The sequence below is a fragment of the Chiloscyllium plagiosum genome, chromosome 43 (assembly GCF_004010195.1).
Source record: "Chiloscyllium plagiosum isolate BGI_BamShark_2017 chromosome 43, ASM401019v2, whole genome shotgun sequence".
Taxonomy (NCBI): domain Eukaryota; kingdom Metazoa; phylum Chordata; class Chondrichthyes; order Orectolobiformes; family Hemiscylliidae; genus Chiloscyllium; species Chiloscyllium plagiosum.
In genome coordinates this window covers 5,411,063-5,432,498 of record NC_057752.1, presented here as the reverse complement: position 1 = coordinate 5,432,498, position 21,436 = coordinate 5,411,063, and the positions used below count along the sequence as shown (strand labels likewise).

Sequence of the window (21,436 nt, the reverse complement as noted above, 5' to 3'; positions counted from 1 at the left end):
GCAAGTGTCCTTAGCAATACAGAAGGTTTGTTGCAGTCACCAGTTGGGATTGCACTCTTACCCCATATTTCCTTCCTGCAAATCTTCAGTTCCATTTTACCTTGACTGGATCCCTTATTGGCACACTGAAATTATTCCAATTTCCCTATGATTTAATATTAAGGATATAATTCCCTGCAATCTAATATTATCATTCCAAAAACCTTCAATCTGATCTCCAATGATTTAAAAAAAAATCCAACAATGCAAAATATCAACAGAACTGGGCATTTAGATTATATCCCATGCTCACGAAAAGATCAACCTGAAATATGAACCATCCTCTGAACTCCAGATGTGGACATTTCACTGCTGGGCATTTCCAGTATTTGCATGCTTTCACTTTGCCTGCCTTATTTTCCTCCATCTCTCAAGTCGACAGATTGTGCTTGATCAGATTTTTCACCTGAAGAACTCGGCTGACATTCAGCACCCATCCTCCTTTGTTACAGAGTCTGTAGAGTCATACAGCAACGAAACAGCCCAACTCATCCATGCTGACCAGGTTTCCTAAACTAAACTAATCTCATTTGGCCCATATCCCTCTCAACCTTTTCCATCCATGCACCTGTCCAAATGTCTTTTAAATGTTGTAATTGTACCAGCCTTTTTCACTTCCTCTGGCAGCTCATTGCTGTGAGAAAAACATCCCCCTCAAGTCCCTTTTCAATCTTACTCCTCTCACCTAAAACTTATGCCCTCTACTTTTGGACTACCCTACCCTGAGGAAAAAACCCTGGCTACTCACCTTATCTACACTCCTCATGATTTGATATACCTCTATAAAAGGTCACACCTCAGCCTCTTATGCTCCAGGGAAAAAGGTCCCAGCTTATCCAGTCTCTCCTTTATAACTCAAACCTTTTAGTCAGTGTAATATCCTCGTAAATTCTTTTTGCATGCTTTCCAGTTTGATAACATCCTTCCTATAGCAGGGCGACGAGAACTGTATGCAGTACTCCAAATGTGGCCTTATCAATGTCTTGTACAGCTGTATCTGTCCCAACTCCAATACACAATGTCCTAACCGATGAAGGTGAGCGTGTCAAATGTCTTCTTTGTCACACTGTCTACTTGTGACACCACTTTCAAAGAGCTATATAACTGCACCCCTAGGTGTCTCTGTTCGATAACACTCCCCAAGAACCCATTAACTCTGCAAGTCCTGCCCTGGTTTCTTATCAAGATGCAACACCTCACATTTATCTGAATTAAAATCCAGCTGCCATTCCTCAGCCCATTGGCCGAGTTGATCAAGGACCCGTTGTACTGTTAGATAACTTTCTTCACTATCCACTATACTAATTTTGATGTCATCTGCAAACTTATTAATCATGCCTCTAATATTCTCATCAAAATCAATTATATAAATGACAAACAACAATGGATCCAATACTGTTTCTTGCGGCACACTGCTAGTCACAGGCCTCCAATCTGAAAAATAACCCTCTACTACTATCCTCTCCATCTCTCCTACCATCAAGTCAATTTTGTATCTAAATGGCTAGCTCTCCCTCGATTCCCATGTGATCTAACCTTACTAACTAGTCTACCGTGCGGAACCTTGTTGAAGGTCTTCCTAAAGTCGTTGTAGATAACGTCTATTACTCTGCCTTCACCTATCTTCTTGGTCACCTATTCAAAGGTCAATCAAATTTGTGGAACATGATTTCCACTTTTGCTTCATCATAATCTCTACCCCCCTCACCATCCAAGGACCCCTGCTTTGGTTCCTTTACAATTGTTGGAATGAACTAGCTTGCATTTGAAGCATCTGTTCCTTAAACATTACCCACTGACAGGAAAGAATTATGAAGCAATCTCCAGCTCCATTTTACCCTAATCGGCTTTCTTTTCATCACATTGAAATAACCCTCTTCCAACTTAGAACTATTTGAATTGTTTCTTGCTCTTTTTCATTCCGAATTGAAAAGTCAAGATCTCATCCAAATGCAACCCCACAGACCTTTAATCCATTTCATTTTCCAGCAATGCCTTCTTTCTAATTGGGCCAATAACATGGCGACAAAGATAGTTTTTAAACTTTCAGCTAGCCCCTTATGCTTTAACAGACTGCTCTACCAAGTTAACCAGTACATACGACTATTTAAATACAAATAGATATTAGTTAGATTGCAAGTACCTGGACGTGTTTACTTCACCAGTAGGGGTACTGCCTGGCTGTGGAGGCCTACACAGATTCTCATCCTGAGGAAACAATCGCTGTTTATCTATGACCACCGGATTTATTAGTCTTCCATTTCCTGAGCCAGGGATTAGCCCTCTCAGGCCAGACCGATCCTACAATAAGCAAAAATCAAGATTTATATTTCTTAAAAAAAATTAACTTGTGTACTGCAAAAGTAAATTAAAGCAGTTTAAGTTGTCAGATCCTTTACAGTAAAAAGCTCTTACAGCAATCCAGAAATGTTAGATTATGACCTCGCTTATATTTTCCCTCAACTATCACTACCAAAATAGAATAACGAGCAAGTTGCCTCATCGTTACTTGGAGGGCCATAAGATCCACATAATGACTGTCTCAATTGTTCTTGAGTACTTCAGGAGCGATGAACTTTGAAGTCCTGCAAATTTGCTCTTTTGAAACATGATGTTTCGGAGTTGTGATACGATGGTTGATAAATCCAAGATAAACTGCAAATGCTGCGCTGTCTCAATAACTGCAATATGACAGAATATCAAACTTCAAACTCCACCTTAGTACATCTGAGATCTGGAAATGATTTGACTAACTATAGCCAAGTGGTCAGGTTTGGGACAGAGGTGGCTTCAGAAGGATCTGCAATGAATATTCACATATGTGGAAGATTTTACCTTCTAAAATGAAGCAGCAGAACACACATTGGAGGGGAATGGGAGAACCATTAGTTTTTTCAAGCTCCTACACATGAAAAACCGAAGCGTAACTGTTCAACTAAGTACAATTCATGTTATCAATTAGCCCAGATATTAATTGATGAAAAGGAGACAGTACGGGAAGTTGTTTAAAATACCAGACAACCAATATCAGTAGGTACCTGGGAGAGGGGGTATGGAGGTGGTGCTCTTGTCTGTAGCTCATGGGGCTGGTTTGAACTTTCTTGCGACCAACTAGTTGTAGTAGTGCCTCCCCCGCATGCAGCAGCCTGTTCTTTCTCCTGTCGCAAGTTATTCCGTTGTATTTGCTGACGGATCAAAAGCTGACGCAATCTCTGCCGCTGAAAAGACAAAGATACTTAAAGGAATTGCATTTCAACAAAAGTTGTAATTTTTTCATTAAATAGAGATCTAAACTGCAGCAATTATAGCAATTGTTTATAGTCCAGAGATGATGGAAGTTAAATTCTAAGCTGTCCAGTAATACTATCTTTCAAAGCAACTGGCAAGTTTGGTCAATGCTTAAAAAACAGATCACTTGGATCACCTCAACCCATAACAGACTGCACAAAGGTATATTAAGAACTCCCCAAACAAGGATCCAGCATCAGTTAACTGAAAAGATATTCAAATGGGGGGAGAAAAACACTTTTCTTTTATATACCGGATTTTGAGATCTCAGGATATCCCCCACGGCTATTCAGAAATAAATCTTTTTAAGTCTAGTCACTACTGTAAGGTAGGAAACTTGGCAGTTAATTCATGCAGAGCAAGGTCTCACCAATTTAAAAAAAAGAGTCTAATCATGACAGATGATCTGCTTTAGTGAAAGGAACATAGGAAATAGGTGCAGGAATAAGCTACTCAGTCCTTCAATGAGATCATGGCTGATCATCTTCCTCAATGCCTTTGCCCCATACTATTCCCATTTCCTTCTACATCTTCAATATCCAGAAATAAACAGAAATATGTTTGAATATACTCAATTACTGAACCTCCACAGCACACTGTAGTAAAGAATTCTAAAGTAGAAAACTTCAGATTTTTCCATATATTCCATCTGCCAAATTTTTGTCTACTCAGTAAGCCTGTTTAAATCTTCTTGGGGGCCTTGTTGTATTCTCAACTCAAGTTCCACCTAGTTTTGTGGCACCAGCGAACTTGCAAATCTTATGTTTAACCCTCACATTCAAACAATTGACATAATTGCTGGGGGACAAAGCAGCAGAGATTATGGGGTAACTGCTGATTAAAACACTGGGGAAATATGTCTGTTCTTCAAAATAGTGCCACGAGATCTTTTATATCCAGACAGGGAAACCAGGGCCTTGGTTTAACATTCATAATCAATATATAACTCAGGTAGTGTAACAATTTTGTCTGGGATATAACATGAACATACATCCTTCTAAAATGAAACAGGACAGAATCACAGCCATTTAGCCACAACTGACACTAATAACGTTTCATTATCTTCTTGCTTCCCAGTGACCTGTGATTGCAACAGTTAACTATAACCAAGTGTGATAATTCTAACTTAAAATAACAGTTGGCAAGTGTATGTAATCAGTTTCATGGAATACTACAGATTCTAACCTGTCTCTGTTTCTCCAGCTCTGTCTGACTGAGATTGCCAGTTTGTGCTCCCCTGTTAAATGGAAGCTCATGCAAATCTCTGCTGGGAGATGCCGGGGGATGCACCGGTGTGGAACTCTCACTGCTTCTCTCTGATGGAGATGAATCAGTCACTGAACGGCTGCTTGAAGTTTGGTACGAACAATCTTGCTGCAAAGGTAGTGTATCTTGCTTGATCAAGGATGGCCGTAAAGGCATATTGGTGAAAGTTTCATCTCTCGTGATAGATGCTGAATCTGGAAGTCCTGACTGATTATTGGCATTGAGCGGAGGACAATGAGCATCATTTGTATTGAGCTGGCTGCCCATCAGGTGACTTTGTGGAAAATTATTTGCTCGCGGCATCTGAGATATTGACTGCTGAGAATGGGTTTCTTTCACCATATCGCCTGGTGAAGAAGTGAATGGAAATGGACTTTGTGGCTGAGCACTGGTAAACGTCTTGGAACATGCATCAAAAGAGTGAGGTCTTGGCGATTGAGGCTGCATTACATAAGCTGTTTTTAAGCTGTCAGTGTGTTGAGAAAACATTGCTGAATGCGGAATTGTACCAGGTGGCTGCCCATGAGGCACTGGTGAGGATTTAAATCCTGTGTCAACCATTTGGGGTCTCTGTGGCTTGTGAAGCTGAGCATAAGGATCTCTTGAAGGTGGCCTAGAATAAGGATCTGGTGATTGGAATCTAGAAGCAATGGGAGACTGAGAAAATGTCTCATTGGAATGTGGCCTGGGTGTCAATGGTGAACTGCACTGAGACTGTGGACTCATGGGGACCCTGGAAAGAGAATCAGAAGGGAGAGATTTAGGAGGTAGCGGAGAGCAGCTTTCGCTAGAAGATGGCCGTGGTGTCAAAGGAGGTTGATGATATGGATCAGAAAATGGTGTAGAAGGAGACTGCCTGTACAAATCTGTCTGAGTTTGTGGTGAGACACCCTGAGACTGAGGGTGTAGTTCCTGAGAACGCTGAGTAGGTACTATGGGCGTTTGGTCCATATACGATGATCTGGGAGTTAAAGGTGCTTTGAAGATATCTCTGTCCCTCCCATCAGAGAGTGACCGTACATTCATACTTGGATCCAACATTGCAGCTCTGTAAAGTGCCAAGGAATTTGCACTCAAATCTTGCCTCATGACTCCTGTATACTGTTCATTTCTGGTATGCTGTGCTCCAACTTCTGAATCTGAGAGTCGCCTTAACTGTTCCCCAGTTGATGATGGTAATGCTAAAGTTTCAGTTGGTTTCGCGTAACAATCTGTTGCCTGCGATGAACGAAACCCTGGACTTCCTAAAGGCTGATCAACTGTGTGGCTATCATGCGACTCACCGAGCACTCTAGATCGAAGGTAAGAGTCAGGAGTTAAAGGGAGCTGATGGTGTGACGTGCCTGCTGTTGTAGAATGCAGCTCCGAAGAACCAACAAGCTGTGGTCGGCCTGGAACAACAGGACGAGGTACACCCGATTGGTGATGGGAGCTGTTCCATGCTGGTGCTTGACTTGGATTACTGGAAGACTGAACGTTTGGTTCCTGAGGGTATGGTGTGAGTGAATGCCCAAAAGGATCCTGGGCTACAATTCCAGTTGGAGACTGCATGTGCAGTTTTGGAAACAAATCACTGTTGGAGTCTGTAGACGATGGGCTTGCTGACTGCAATTTCACAAATTCATTGGCCGAGGTAGTAAATGATTTGTTACCGTATAAAGAAGAATTCTGGCGTAAACCTTCAATCCTTAGTTCTGCTGGCGAACTGGAATTCCCCCCAACTAACGTTGCAGAAGTGAGATTGCTCACTGCAGTATTCTGAGTCAAGGTTTGCAGATGACGGGGTGGTTTACGATCCTGTTTTACATCTGGTCTCTCAATTTTGGGCTGCCTGTTACCTTGCATATCAACTTGCTGTGAAAACAAAAGGAAAAATTCCTTATATGTTGGGTTAATTTATTCAGAGAGGTGCAGGAGAAGGGAGAGGGCTGATCAGGACAAGTCAACTTGGCTCTTGAATGCAAATGAAGATGTCACAGTGAATAATGAGAAAGATGCAAGAGTATATAAACACAAGCTAAAAGTATGTAATTTCACTATAATTGTGAAAATCTAATAGGTAATCACGGTTACATGATGTTGACAGTTGGTAAAAGAACTAATGCATTGTTGTCCTCTAAATGGCAAAAACAGAGCAAGCATACACAGAAGCAATCTTTTGAACCCTGATGAAAGTTTAAAAATGAAGGATGAATTCACCTTTCAACAAAGGTCACCCTTGAGCACAAAGGACTATCAAGACGCTTCAAAGTAATTCAGAGAGTGTGAAGCACTACAAACTAGTTTCAATGTAAGGCAATAATATAAATACATATATTAATACTGTATAAGGGACAATCTAAAGCTGCGAATATATACATACTGCCTTTAATAACACTTGAAAATCACAAGACACAATTTCAAACACCCTCTAATTAAACTAATCAATTAATTTAGGCACGCTCCAGGTAAAGAGCCAAGCTAAATTACCTTCTGTGCTTTGTTGATGCGCTGAGCTGCCCTGTTGTCTTTGGCCTTTTGCTGAAAAGCAAGAAAGAAGTTAGATATAAAACAGCATGTTGAAGATCAAAACAATTTGTCATCTAAAGAAATCTGTATGGAACAGGTGACCTGCAGATGACTTCAGCCACAGGGCCCTCTGAGCTGATCTGTGGAATGAACAGGCCATTATCAATTCATCTCAAAGACAAAATGGATCCATAACACAACTTCGAAGCTAGCACAAGTCATGATGCATAATATCCAAAAATTGCAGGCACCGTATCAAGCCTCCTTCAGCTTTCACCGATGGTGCGCAGCAACTAATCTTTTAAACCATATCTTTTGCAAGAGATGTGAATTTATGTAATGTTATTAGAGCGTTGTTTTAATAGAGCGGTTTGCATTTCTGAGCAAACACATTAATGCATCAGTAAGAATGGCATCTGCTCAAGGAAGAAAGTAGTGAAGTGACTTTTTTTAAAAAAAAACGTACATTATCAGAAGTTAGAAACAAGACATGCAGCAGGTATAGAATATAGAACATCGAACATAAAACAGTACAGCACAGTACAGGTCCTTCGGCCCTCAATGTTGTGCCAGCCTTTTAGCCTACTCTAAGATCAGACTAACCTACATACCCTACATATGCCTATCCAAGAGTCGCTTAAATGTCCCTTATGTGTCCGACTCTGCTACCACCGTTGGCAGTGCATTCCATGCACCCACCACTCTGTATAAAGAACCTACCTCTGACATCTCTCCTAAACCTTCTTCCAATCACCTTAAAATTGTGTCCCCTCATGACAGACATTTCCGCCCTGGGAAAATGTCTCTGGCTACCCACTATTTATGCCTCTCAACATCTTGGATAACTCCATCAAGTCACCTCTCATCCTTCTTCACTCCAATGAGAAAAGCCCAAGCTCCCTCAACCTTACTTCACAAGATGTGCCCTCCAGTCCAGCAGCATCCTGGTACATCTCCTCTGCACCCCCTCTAAAACTTCCACATTTTTCCTATATTGAGGCGACCAGAACTGAACACAATATTCCAAGTGTGGTCTAACCAGGGCTCTATGGAGCTGCAGCATAACCTTGTGGGTTTTAAACTCAATCCCCCTGCTAATGGAAGCCAACACACCATACGCCTTCTTAACAACCCTGTCAACTTGGGTGGCAACTTTGAGGGATCTATGGAGATGGACCTCAAGATCCCTCTGTTCCTTCACAGTGCCAAGAATCTTGCCTTTAACCCTGTATTCTGCATTCAATTTCGACCTTCCAAACTGAATCACTTCACACTTTTACAGGTTAAACTCCATCTGCCACTTCTCAGCCCAGCTCTGCATCCTGTCAATGTCCCGTTGCATGTTATCGACAACTCCACCAACTTTTGTGTCATGGGCAAACATACAAATCCACCCTTCCACTTACTCATCCAAGTCATTTATAAATCAAATCACAAAGAGCAGAGGTCCCAAAACGATCCCTGCGAAACACCACAGGTCACTGAACTCCAGGCAGAATACTTTCCATCTACCACCATCCTCTGCCTTCTATGGGCCACCCAATTCTGCAAACAGACAGCCAGATTTCCCTGTATCCCATGCCGCCTTACTTTCTGAATGAACCAACCATGTGGAACCTTATCAAACACCTTGCTAAAATCCATGTATACCACGTCCACTGCTCTACCTTCAACAACGCACTTTGTCATTCTCAAAGAATTCAATAAGGCATGACCTATGCCTCTCAAGGCCATGCTGACAATCTCTAATGAAACAATGGTTTTCCAAGTAATCATAAATATTGTCTCTCCAATACTTTGCCGACCACAGACGTAAGCATGATTGGTCTGTAATTCCCAGCATTATCCTTAATCCCTTTCTTGAACAAGGGAATAACATTTGCCATCCTCCAATCATCTTGAACTACTCCAGATGGTGGCATCATGGTCACATTACTGAACTAATACAGAGTCTTCAAATCACCTTACTCCCTTCCCCATCTTTGTAACTTCCTCCAGGTATACAACCTCTCTAAAATATAGGATTTCATCAATTCTACTCTTGCGCACTCTCACCTTCCTTTGCCCATAATTAATAGACAAGCATTCAGTTGCAAGATTGCAATTCTGTCCCTAAATTCTCCATTGCCTTGCCTCCTTAAACTGCTTTTGGGTAATTTGTTTTAACTGTCCCCATCTTTGGAAGGTTGTCAACCTCTGTACTTGGTGAAGGTCTTAGTTTGATCCTTCTGCATCCCACTTCAAATGAATTTTGAGGCACATGACATTGGACTCTTCTGTCGCCTTCGCCTGCCAGCCCATTTCTTTGGGTAAAACTCATTTTACGCCCCTTCAACCACCTCCAACACACACACTTTACTTAACCAACTGTCCAAATGCCAGATTTCTCTGCACTCCCTTTACTTCTGACTGACTGCATTCTGTGCTCTCAGATCCAACAACAGCTTGGTAATCAAGCCTGCTGACAAGGATGGTGCTGTTGTTGCCTGGCATCCTGACCTCTACATTGCTGAGGCTGAGCAGCAGCTCTCTGACACCACCTCCTCTCTCTCCCTGGACCAGGACTTTACCATTGAGGATCAAGCTACTGCATCCACAACAATTACGAATCCCATTTCATCAGGGGATCTCTCCCACCCATCCTCCTACCACTGTCGCCATGCTCACAGTCCCCCAAACCCACATAGCCCACTTCTACCTCCTTCCCAAAACCCACAAACAGGTCCGCCTAGGCAGACCTTCTGTTTCTGCCTGTTCCTGCCCCACAGAATGTATCCTTTTCTACCTTGATTATTTTCTCCCCTTGTCTAGTCCCTTCCCACTTACACCCATGATGCTTCACATTAGTTTCAGAATTTGCAATTTACCGGCTCCAGCAGCCTTCTCTTCACCATGGATGTGCAATCCCTTTACATGTCCACCCCCCCTTAAGATGGTCTCAGAACTCTCTGCTTCTTCATGGACAAAAGGCCTGAACTATCCTCATCTTGGACCACACTATGCCTGGACAAGCTCAACCTCACTTTGAACAACTCCTTTAACTCCAGTCACACCCTTCAGATCAAGGTGTGGCAATGGGTACCCGCATGGGCCCCAGGTACGCCTGCCCCTTTGTGGGTACATGGAACATTTCTTGTTCCAGTCCTACGCTGGCCCTCACCCACAACTGTTTCTCTGGTACACCAATAACATCATTCGGTACTGCTTCCCTCTCTCGTCTGGAATTGGATATATTATTCAATTGCGCTTCCAATTTCCAACCTGCTCTCACCTTCATCTGGCCCATCTCTGACTCCTCCCTTCCCTTTCTTGACAGGTTTCCATTTATGGGGATAATGGCCACTGATATCCACTACAAACCCACTGACTTCCACAGTTACTTAGGCTATACATCCACTCACCCCACTTCCTGAAAAGCCTATTTCATTCTCCCAGGTTCTCAGTCTCATCTGTTCCAAGGATACCAACTTCTCCAAGGGGGCCTCTGAAATTACCACCTTTCTTCCACAATTGAGGATTCCTCACCACCATGGTCAACTGTGCCCTCAGCCATGTCCCATCTATCTTGGGCACTTTGGCCATCAAACCCTCTCTTCCTTCCCACAACACCAATAGAGTCCCCCTTGCCCTCATGTGCTAGCTCATCAGCATCCACCAGGCAAAGGATCATTAGCTGACATTCATGCAATCTCCAGCGGGATGGCACCACCAGACATACATTCCCCTCTCCTCCCTTGTCAGCCTTCCACAGGGACTATTCCCTCCAGAATACCGTGATCCATTCTTCCGCCGTTCTCAATGACTCCCCATTCCCTTAAGGCACTTCCCATGTAATCACAGAAGGTGTAACACTTGCCCGTTCACCTCCCCATCATCGAAGATCCTGACACACCTTCCAAGTGAAGCAGCGATTTACTTGCACTTCATTCAATCCAGTCTACTGTATTTACTGCTCACAATGTGGTTCGCCTCTACACCCAGGAGACAAATGACAGACTTGGTAACCGCTTTGCAGAATATCTGCAAAAATGACCCTGAGTTTCTGGTAGCCTGCCACCTGAACACCACCTTGCTCCCAGGCCAACATCTGTTTCTCTGGCTTAATGCAGTGCTCTGATGAGCCTCGGCACAAACTGGAAGAACAACATCTCATTTTCCACTCGGGGTCACAGCGGCCTCTAGGACTCCATATTAAGTTCAATAATTTTAAGACCTGAACACTTTCTCCCATTTCCTAACCTGAAACCACACACACTAGGACATTATACCACTTGGGCTGCTAGCACAAACAATCCTGTCTCAGCTATTAATTGTCCTCATTAATAGCTATTGATTCTCTCAGTCTGATGTTTACCCATTTCTTTGGCTACCCAACTGCTGTTGTCTCTCTCTCCCTCTCTGCATTCCATCTCCACCTATTGTTTACTCCTCCCCACACTACACCTTCAACAAAAATGCCAATCTTTTTCTAGCTACCGTCAGTTCTGAATGAGGGTCACTGGACCCAAAATGTTAACTCTGCTTTCTCTCCAGATGCTGCCAGGCCCATAGTTTCTCTAATTATGTCTAAACATGTGCTGATTAAGTGGATTGGCCATGCTAAATTGCCCATAGTATGCAGGTTATGTGGATTAGCCATAAGAAATGCAAGGTTACAGGGGTAGGTGGGGGATTGGGTCTGGGTGGGGTGCTCTTTGGAGGGTTAGTGTGCACTCAAAAGGCTGAATGGCCTGCTTCCACTGCGTAGGGATTCTATTTGTTTTTGTTTCTTTCCAGCACCTACAGTTCTTTGGTTTATTTGTTTAATGTCAGCCTTCTCTGTCTGATTAAATTTCTGTGAAATGCCTTGGGATATTTAACTACTGCCACAAATGGAGTAAAAACCAAATTTTTAAATACATATCTATGTTTACTGAATGCCTGTTTTCAAAACCGTCAACAACTAACAAACAAACATGGCTGCTACACGTGACAGAACCTGGCAATAACCTTCCGGAACTCTCCCCGAAGTCAATGTCATCCAAACAATCAAGATGCAGCTACCTCCTAATGAGACTGGAATGGTCACTATTGTATTTCTGTAGCATATTATAACAATTGCCTCCGAGAGCATCTCTTGAATCACAAATCACATCCATCTTACAAGATGTATTAATGGCTTTCCACTTAGTCGGTTGTCCGTGATCAACTCCTGGGGTTATCTGCAATGTAAGCATTTGTCTCAAGGGTAAGTGCTGTTCCTCCTGCAAGAGTCTCGGTCACATCAGTCCCACTGTATTAAGCCCAACTGCCTTCTTTAGTTTAAGACTTTGAAATGGAAGACAGTTTAAGGGTCAGCATTGTTCTGTACACCATGTACAGAATATCAACATTGCTAACTCTGGCTACAAGAGAAAAGCATCTCGCCTGTAGAAAGCAGCCAACAACCTGAATTTGCACTGTATTGGTAAAGTTTCTTTCATCAAAGTAGTTAAGTAGAAGTTACATTCTGGCAAATGCTCAGGAGGACTTTGCAAGAGATTTTTAAAAAGAAAAGAAGAGACCGCCGACAACTTCTCAAACGCTGACCAGCTAGCCAGCTAATCAACCAACCCCACAAACAAATTCCGGACTAATACCAATTTTGGATTTTTGGGTTCCATCTGTAAAAACAAGGACACTGTTAAGCCCCGATTTCTCTTTTTTTGGTATTTTAGTTATTATTAATTGAACAATCTCATTTATGCTTTCTGATTTTATACTCTGTACAGGTTTCTTTCTGTGCTTGTGTTTCAAAGCATCCAAGTCCATGTGAAATAAATCCTATATCTGTTTTTTCCCAACTTTTGGTGGCATGTCATGTTCCTTGCAAAGTTATTGCCCACAACAGAGTGAATGGTTAAAACACGCTCAAAAAAGGGGAAGAAATTGAGATACAATCTGACAATAGACAGGCAGTGAGGATAGGAGAGAATTCTTTTTTAAAACTTGCAATCGGCCTGTGACAGTAAAAAGGTGCTACATAAATGTGAATTGTTGTTGTAAAACAATTTGCTTGCATCGAGTGCAAACGTTAAAAACAGACTAGCTGGATGGAACTGCCTTCATCTGTGGTGTAATTTCTAAGTCTCCAAACAAGTCATTTGCCATCATATGGATAAGTCACTTTTTAAAGTTTGTTTTTTTAAAAAGTCTGAAAATTTCAATTTGCTTGCCCCATGGTCAAATTCACATGACTTTATAATTGCTAGATCTTAAGTTATTTGTATTAAACGATTCTAGAGTCACATTCTTCTCAAAATCAACTTTTTGTTTTGGCAAATATTGTTTCAAGAGGTTCATATGCATTTGTGCTGACCTTAAGAGCAAATTAGTTTGTTTCTATGACTTTAAACACAAGATAACTCATACTTCAGAATGTAATATTTCACAAATCTTTAGTAGTAACTTATTAGAAACCGGTCTCTACAGTAGAAGCATCACAAAATACAAGCATTCATCTGGATCCAGCACATTCATTATTGGTGGCAAATTTACAGCACTTGTGGCTTTAGACTGGCTAAACTCCTAATGGGTGAAAGATAACGTTCTTGCATTATGCACTATAAATGGAATTAAGCGTGTATCACTGTGGATTTGTTTCTGATCAAAACAAATTTTAGGATGTATGTAAAAACCACAAGGTCCCACACCCATTCTATGTACTCTAATAGTTTTGGTCAAAAATACCAAGCTACTTAGTTAACTGTAAAATATCCCATCACTGCCTAGCTCAATTACAGTGGAGAGTAAAATGCATGCAAAATTTAACACTAGTTCCCTACTGATTGAGTTCAGTTTAAATTCCATGAATCTTTACTTTGACATCTCACCTGACAACAATTTATCAAAGGGAAGTAAGCACTTACCAGAAATGGTGCTTTGTCAGTTGCCGGTACCTTTCTCCAAATCTTAGTGATCTGCTTACAACGACTTGCCCAGTCTGGTTTGGGGGCGGGGAGGGTGGAGAAACAAAAAAACAAATAAAGGAAACTTCTACATAGCCACTTGAGATTACCACCAACTATCGCAGGATTAAAAACAACTTATTCACAATCTATAAGATGGCCAATACTATGTAGCATGCTTTTATTCATGAAGTAGCCCTTAAATTGGAATTTATGTCTAACATCATACCTGGGTAATCATGTTTCAGGTTCGGGAAGTTGATATTCGCGTAGAGAACAGGTGATATGGTTGATAATTCCCCCAAAGCCTCATCTTTTTCCCATCTAAGTATACTTCGCTGGTTGTAGGACAGCCCATCTCCTTCTCCCTCTGTAGGAGTGGTCGGGGTCGTTGGAGTGGTCGGGGTAGCTGGGGTGGCAGGGGTTGTCCACGGGCTCTGTTGCTCCCCACTGTCTGGGCTGAAAGGTATACTCCTTTCCCTGTAAATCAATCAAAAATATCTAACACAAACATAACTCATTTTCATTGTTTAGTATTTTACAAATTGCCCTAAATGCATCTTACATCTTGCTGAAAAAGAATAAGTCAAATATGTAACTTGTAACGACTTAGAAATGACAGTTACTGAAAAACTAGATGATGAGAAAACATTTCATCCAGGATTCAGTACTTGCCATTAACTAGTAAACAGTCATTGCTGTAGCTCTACATTGCCAATTGGTGAAACAATCGTTAGATGGGGTTATCATACGTTTCTAGCAATGTACGTTCTTGGGTCAGTTACATTTCTCATTATGCTAATCAGGAGGATCGCCAAGTGGCGCAATACACCCTGCAAAGACAAAACATCTACAGTGAACTGACTGAGTAGATACTATCCTCCTAGAGGAAGGGGTTGAGGTGAACAGTCTGTTTGGAGCCAACATGGTTCCAAGATAACATATTGGAGAAGGAAAATCAATCCAATGCTTGGCAATAGATTCTAATCCAAGGTAGTACTGTTGACTAACCAAGCATGCATTTCAATTTTTGGAGTCTACAGTGGTAGACTGGTTATCTGCATTTTTCCAGTCTGCTCAAAACAATCTTTAAAGCCAGTGCTGTTAGGTAAAACAATGAACAGCAGGAAGTGATCAGTATGCACCATTTTGAATGGTTAATTTCCAGCAGTAGGCCTGCACACACTTGGTGGTGGTACTGCTGCCTCAGCTCTTGAAAATCAGCAATTAAATTATATTAAGACACAGTTAAAGGGCTTATTAAATATTTAGAGTATTTATAGAGACAGACTGCTGGGACATTGGGGTAGTAGGTAGAAGCAGACATATGTAACATTGCATCCTGCAAAACAAAAAAAGTAGTTATTAAAATGAATCTCATTTCATTGCTCAATTGGTTTCGGTCAACATAATGTTTCTCTCATTATGGAGGAAGGTACACTTTGGATCGGGCAACCAAATTCAGCCTGAGAGATTTCTTGATAGCTTGGTTTGGAGACTCCAAAATAGCAGTGTATTTTTACACTTACATGACAGACAGAAGACTGAAAAAAAGTTCAGCAACAAGTTTATTCTTTCCATTAATTTACCAAGAGCTTGCAGGAACTCTTTCTATCACCACATTTCTAAGACTCACATCTTAGGTTGTTTAAAAAAAAACTTGCTGCTCAGATAGTAGACACACAAGTTTGAATTTTATTAAACCCCATAAATTCTGAAGAGGTCCCATCAGATTAGGAGTCATAGTTTCTTTCCCCCCCGAAAATACAGGAACAGAAATAGGCCATTTAGCTCTTTGAACTTTCCACTATTCAAAGAGATCAAGGGCTTATGCCTGAAACATCAATTCTCCTGCTCCTCGGATGCCGCCTAACCTGCTGTGCTTTTCCAGCATCACACTCTCGACTTTACTCTCCAGCATCTGCATTCCTCACTTTCTCCAATGTCTGATCTGTAGCCTAACTCCATATACCTGCCTTTGGCCCATATCCCTTTGTTTAGTAAAAAAAATTATCTGAGATTTAAAATCAATAACTGATTCAGCAACCACTGCAGTTTGCGGAAGAGAGTTGCAATCCTTTATCAACCTCTGTGCATAGAAGTGCTTCCAACATATCTCCTGAATGGTAATTCTCAGACTATGCCCCCGGTTCGAGAATCCCCAGCCAGTGAAAATAGTTTATCTTTGTCTATCCTATCTATTCCTGTTAATATTTTGAAGACCTCAATCAGATCACCCTTTAAACTTCTAAATTCTAGAGAAAACAGGCTTAATTTGTATAACCTGTCCTCATAACTTAACCCCTTAAGTCTATTCATGAGAGAGAGAGACAGAAAGCAGGAAATCATAAGTTGTTATGGGCTAACATCTGTCATGGGCAAATGCTGGAAACCACTATTAAAGAGGTTATAATAGAATATTCAGAAAACCTTTATGCATAGTCAACATAATTTTGCGAAAAGGAACTAAAGTTTCAAAAATTTATTAGAGCTCTTTGAGGAAGGAGGGAAATCAATGGAAATATTGTAGATTTCTACACAAAATAACAGCTTGCGGATCAATGAGGTCATCTACCAGCACAGAGTGAGACAAGTAGGAAGCAGATGGTGTGCATAAAAGGGTCATTTGCAGGCTGGCAGGGCATGGTTGCTGCAAGAATCAGTTCTGGGGCCTCAATTATTTACCAATTACATAAATGACTTGGAAGGGCCTTGTGACAGTGGCATTGTCCCTACCTTCAAGTCAGATGGCCTGGGTTCAAGTCCCACCTGCTCCAGAGGTATCATAACATTTCTGAACAGGTTGAATAAAAATATCCATAAATGATTTGGATGAAGGGATTGAAGGAATGGCTGCTAAATTTGCTGTGTGTCTAAAGTTGACTGTCATTATGGTTGAGGAACAGAAATAACAAATCGCCAAGAAGGGTGCTCAAAGAAAGCAACGAAGAGGCTGACAGTGAACAGCACGAAGAGGAGAAAGTCCAGGAAAGAAAGTTACAAGTATAGGCGGGAAAATAAGTTGTGAACAGGGCACAAACCTGTAAAGAAATATAGAGAAAATGTAAGGGAGCAAAAAAATTGCTGTGGGAAAATTAGAGTCTGCCCTCTTTGGAAGAGTACAGAAAGCAGAATATTATTTCAATATCGAGCTTGCAGAAAACTGCAGGAGAGAGATTTGGGTACCCTGGTACATGAATCACAAAGATGGTACGCAGGTACAGCAAGTGAACTGTTGCAATTTATTGCAGGTGTAATGGAATATAAAAGCAAGGAAATCAGAACAAAGTACTGCAGATGCTGGATACCTGAAACAAAAACTAAGTGCTGGAGAAATTCAGGTCTGGCAGCATCTGAGAAGACAAATTCTTCACAGGTTATCTTAGGAGTATAAAGACTGCATTTTTTTCATTTTGCTTTATTTTTGATTGTGGACTGAATTGGGAAAAGGACTGTTTTACAACGAAGGACTGAGGAAGGAATTATGGTACTTTTAAAAAACAAGTTACTGGACTCATTATAAGGCATGCTTACTCTGCTGCTTTGCAAGCAGTGCAGGTAAGTGCAAATAGATGGCACAGCATCAGAGCGTGTACAAATTGCGATCAATCCACAACAAGTAGCTGATTGGTTTGTACAATTGTGACCAGTTGTACATGTCGAGGGTTATTAACAAATGGGTCCTTGGTAGTTGAACAGCTTGTGGGTGTGACTGATACAGTAAGAAGCCATCAGACCTGGAGAAGGGAGGTGTTATGCTCATCTCTCCAACAAAATACCTGAAGTTTTAAAAAAGCAATATTTTTCTCATAACAGTTGTTGCTTTTAACAAAGCAGTCAGAGAGCTTTTATAATTTGTGAACCAGTCACTCTGACGCCTGAAAAGTGAAATAACCCACAGGAAGAACTCAGAACTGAAAGACTTGGGGAAACAATACAAACCCCTCTATTAAGTCTCAAGAACTGATGCCATTGAAGAGTTTCCCCAGTTTTGTTTTTGCCCCTTCTGCACATAACATGATTTATTTAAGAAGTTGCATGTGTGTCTAAAAGGGGTTAAGAGGTTCAATGAATAATCATATGTTGACAGTCATAGCTGTTTATCTGTGGTGAGAGATAAGTAATAAGTAATAGTTCTTGTAAAGTACAGAAACTGGGTTTTCTGTTAACCTCAGACATGTATATTATGGACTTTGTCTACTTTGATACTTTTTAAAAAAACTTTTGTGAAGACTCCAAGAATAGCAGGATCCGATTTCCAACAGGAGAAAAAGCCAAAAGATATAGGAGTAGTATTAGGTCATTCAGCCCATCAAATCTGCTCTGCCATTTGATCATGGTTGAAGTGTGTCTTAAATACACACAATGACTTAGCCTCCACAGCCTTCTGCATCAATGAGTTCCAGATTCCCCACCCTCTAGCTGAAGAAATTCCTCCTCATCTCAGTTCTAAAGAGTTGTCCATTCACTGAGGCTGTGACCTTGGGCCCTAGTCTCCTACTAGTGAAATCATCCCCACTTCCACGCTATCCAGGTCTCTCAGTATTATGTAAATGTCAATAACATCAATCCCTCAATCATTCTAAACTCCAGAGTACAGACCCAGAATCCTCTAATGCTCCTCACATGACAAGATCTTCATTCTCGGGATCATTTTTGTAAATCTCCTCCGGACCCCCCTCAAAGACCGGCACATCCTTCCTTAGGTACTGGGCCAAACATTGCTCACAATATTCCATTCATGGTCCAGAGTCTTATGTAGCCCCAACAGTACATCCCTCTCTGTATTCTAGCCCTCTTGAAATGAATGCTAACATTGCATTTACCTTCCTAACTGCTAACTGAACCTGCATGCTAACCTTAAGAGAATCCTGCATTAGGACACCCAAGATTCTTTGTGCTTCAGATTCCTAATGCCTTTCCCAGTTTAGAAAATAGTCTCTGCCTCAACTCTTCCTACCAAAGTGCATAACCTGACATGTCCCCATACTGTATTCCAATGGCAACTTCTTTGCTGAACCTGAGCCTGTCGACGTCCTTCTGCAGTCTCTTCGCCTCCTCAACACTACCCAGTCACCTATTTTTGCGCCATCTACAAACTTAGCAACAATGCCCTCAGTTCCTACATCCAGATAGTTAATGCATAATTTGTAAAGTTGTGGCCTGGCTGGGCCTGCATCCATTGGAATTTAGAAGAATGAGAGGTATCTTAAAGTTGCAAGATCCTGAGGAGACTTGACAGGGTGAATGCAGAAAGGATGCGCTCTTCTTGCGGAAGAGATTGAGAGACACCATTAAAAAATAATGCACCTCCCATTCAAGACAGAGATGAGATGGATTTTCTTTCAGACAGTTGAGTCTCTTTGGAGCACTCTAAGGCATAAAAAGTATGTTGGGATGACTCTGGCTTTCAGGCCATGATTGGCAGAGCAGGTTATAGGGATTGAATGGCCTACGCCTATTCCTAATTCATACAGAATCCCTACAGTGTGGAAGTACGCCATTCAGCCCATTGATCCACCCCCCACCTCCCGAAGAGCAGCCCACTCAGACCTATCCTCCTGTAACTCTGCATTTCTCATAGCAACTCAACCTAACCTGCACACATTTAGATTGTGGGAGGAAGCTGGAGTGTCCAGAGGAAACCCACCCAGACACAGGGAGAACATGCAAACTCCACATAGACAAGTTACCCAAGGATGGAATTGAACCCAGGTCCTCTGGCACTGAGGGAGCAGTGTGAGCCACAGCCACTGTGCCACCCTAAATACTTCGAATATTAGGACTAAATACTGTGTGGTTGAGAGGAAGGGAAAACATTTTTACAAGGTAGACCATTTATTAACTTCAATCTTTCAACAATAACCTGAATCCAAACAAAGATTACAAAACGTTTACCTGTTTTCTAGAAACGGTGACTGACATACATTGGGAAATGACTCCCCGGTTGCACCTGATGTCTGCGCCAGAGGACCACCAATAGTAAGTTGCCCAACTGCCATCGTCCCTCCTATAGAATGAAAGGAAAGGAAACAAAACAAAACACTTTTTTTGCTTCCAAGGTCCACAACTCACGTCAGGAAATACGAATCAAATGCCTTGATTAGAATGCAGTTTGCACGACCACTGTTCAGATTTTACTTTCATTCCCTCGCCTATCATGAACAATGAAGCAGCAGGTTTTGGTTACTACGACAAGCTATAACAACAGTTCACACTCACTTTTAACCTATTTGGCTTGAATCCCAAGATTGCCAATTTGTTCCAGAATTCTAGTACCTGCAGGATTCAGATCATCCCTCAACCTCAGCATCACGAAAAGGAAATAACTCACTTTTTTCTTAAGCACATTATAAAATCGGTTTCCTCACCCTCAGTAACATCCTGATGAATTACCACGAGACCTTTTGTAAGGTCAGCATATCCACACTAAATTGGGTCACTCAACACAGAATACAATATTCTACCTAAGGTCTCAGTAGAGCTTTAAGTAACCACACCAATAGTTCATTAGTGTTTAAAATATAAAAGCAAGGATGGAGTCCAGTATCTCAACAGTCTTTTGAATCACTCTTTTTTTGCATAAGCTATTTTGTGTGTACCACGGACTCAAAAATACCTTATGCCGGTCCCCATTTAAGTCTTACTCCCATATGCCATTCTGGCTTTTGCATACTTGAACAGTATCTAGTAATAACACTTTGGTAGTGCACTCAGTGAGGATTTTGGGCATAAAAAGTCACTGTAGTCCTACAGGACCAATCTCTCATTTGTGGTGTATGACTGGTGATGATCTCTGAGAAACATTCATGGTTATGGAATTCCTTAATGGATTGTACGTAGGAGAAAATCTGCATGCTGTTCTATTTACCTGATGTACTTACATAAAGTATGATATAACTGGTTAGCACTTAAAACAATACTTTTCACTGTATCTTGGTACATGTGACAATAATAAATCAAATCAAAGAGGTGGGGGTTGGTGTCTTGGAATATTAAGTAAATGGGGGATGAGACATCCAAGAGCAATGAGTGAGGGGACTTGGTGGCTAAAACAGAGGCAAAAACATAATCCACAGTCCAGTAAAAGACCCTAGAAACAATAGTAGACAAAAGGCATTGAACAGAAGGACAGGTTTCTCACTGGTGATGCTCTTCAATTGCTGTGGAAAACATCAATTAGGAACAGACAAGTGTGCAAGATTAGAGGAAGCATGAAGGTATTGCCACCATTCTTCTTGGGAGGGCTAAATGTGGAGGAAACTATTTTTGTTTGATTTTGAGTTTCCATTCTGCCGGTCTACACTTGATAATAGCCAAAACTTATTTAATTCTGTACTTTGTCTGCGATGGACATCAGCGCAAAAGAGTAAGAGACTCTCTTGTACCATTCAAACTGAAATGACTGG

General features: G+C 41.4%; 1 protein-coding gene across 4 annotated transcripts in view; it reads right to left on the bottom strand.

Moving 5' to 3' along the window:
- Positions 1 to 21,436, bottom strand: part of kmt2d (lysine (K)-specific methyltransferase 2D) — a 245,245-nt gene that overhangs the window by 77,516 nt on the left and 146,293 nt on the right. For all 4 annotated transcript variants that reach the window (XM_043681826.1, XM_043681827.1, XM_043681828.1 and 1 more), the window contains 7 exons: positions 19,926 to 20,037; positions 14,257 to 14,507; positions 13,989 to 14,062; positions 7,063 to 7,113; positions 4,513 to 6,447; positions 3,078 to 3,257; positions 2,183 to 2,340 (listed from right to left, as the gene is read on the bottom strand). In XM_043681826.1, coding sequence (XP_043537761.1) covers positions 2,183 to 2,340; positions 3,078 to 3,257; positions 4,513 to 6,447; positions 7,063 to 7,113; positions 13,989 to 14,062; positions 14,257 to 14,507; positions 19,926 to 20,037 — 2,761 coding nt within the window. The remainder of the gene's footprint in view (positions 1 to 2,182; positions 2,341 to 3,077; positions 3,258 to 4,512; positions 6,448 to 7,062; positions 7,114 to 13,988; positions 14,063 to 14,256; positions 14,508 to 19,925; positions 20,038 to 21,436) is intronic.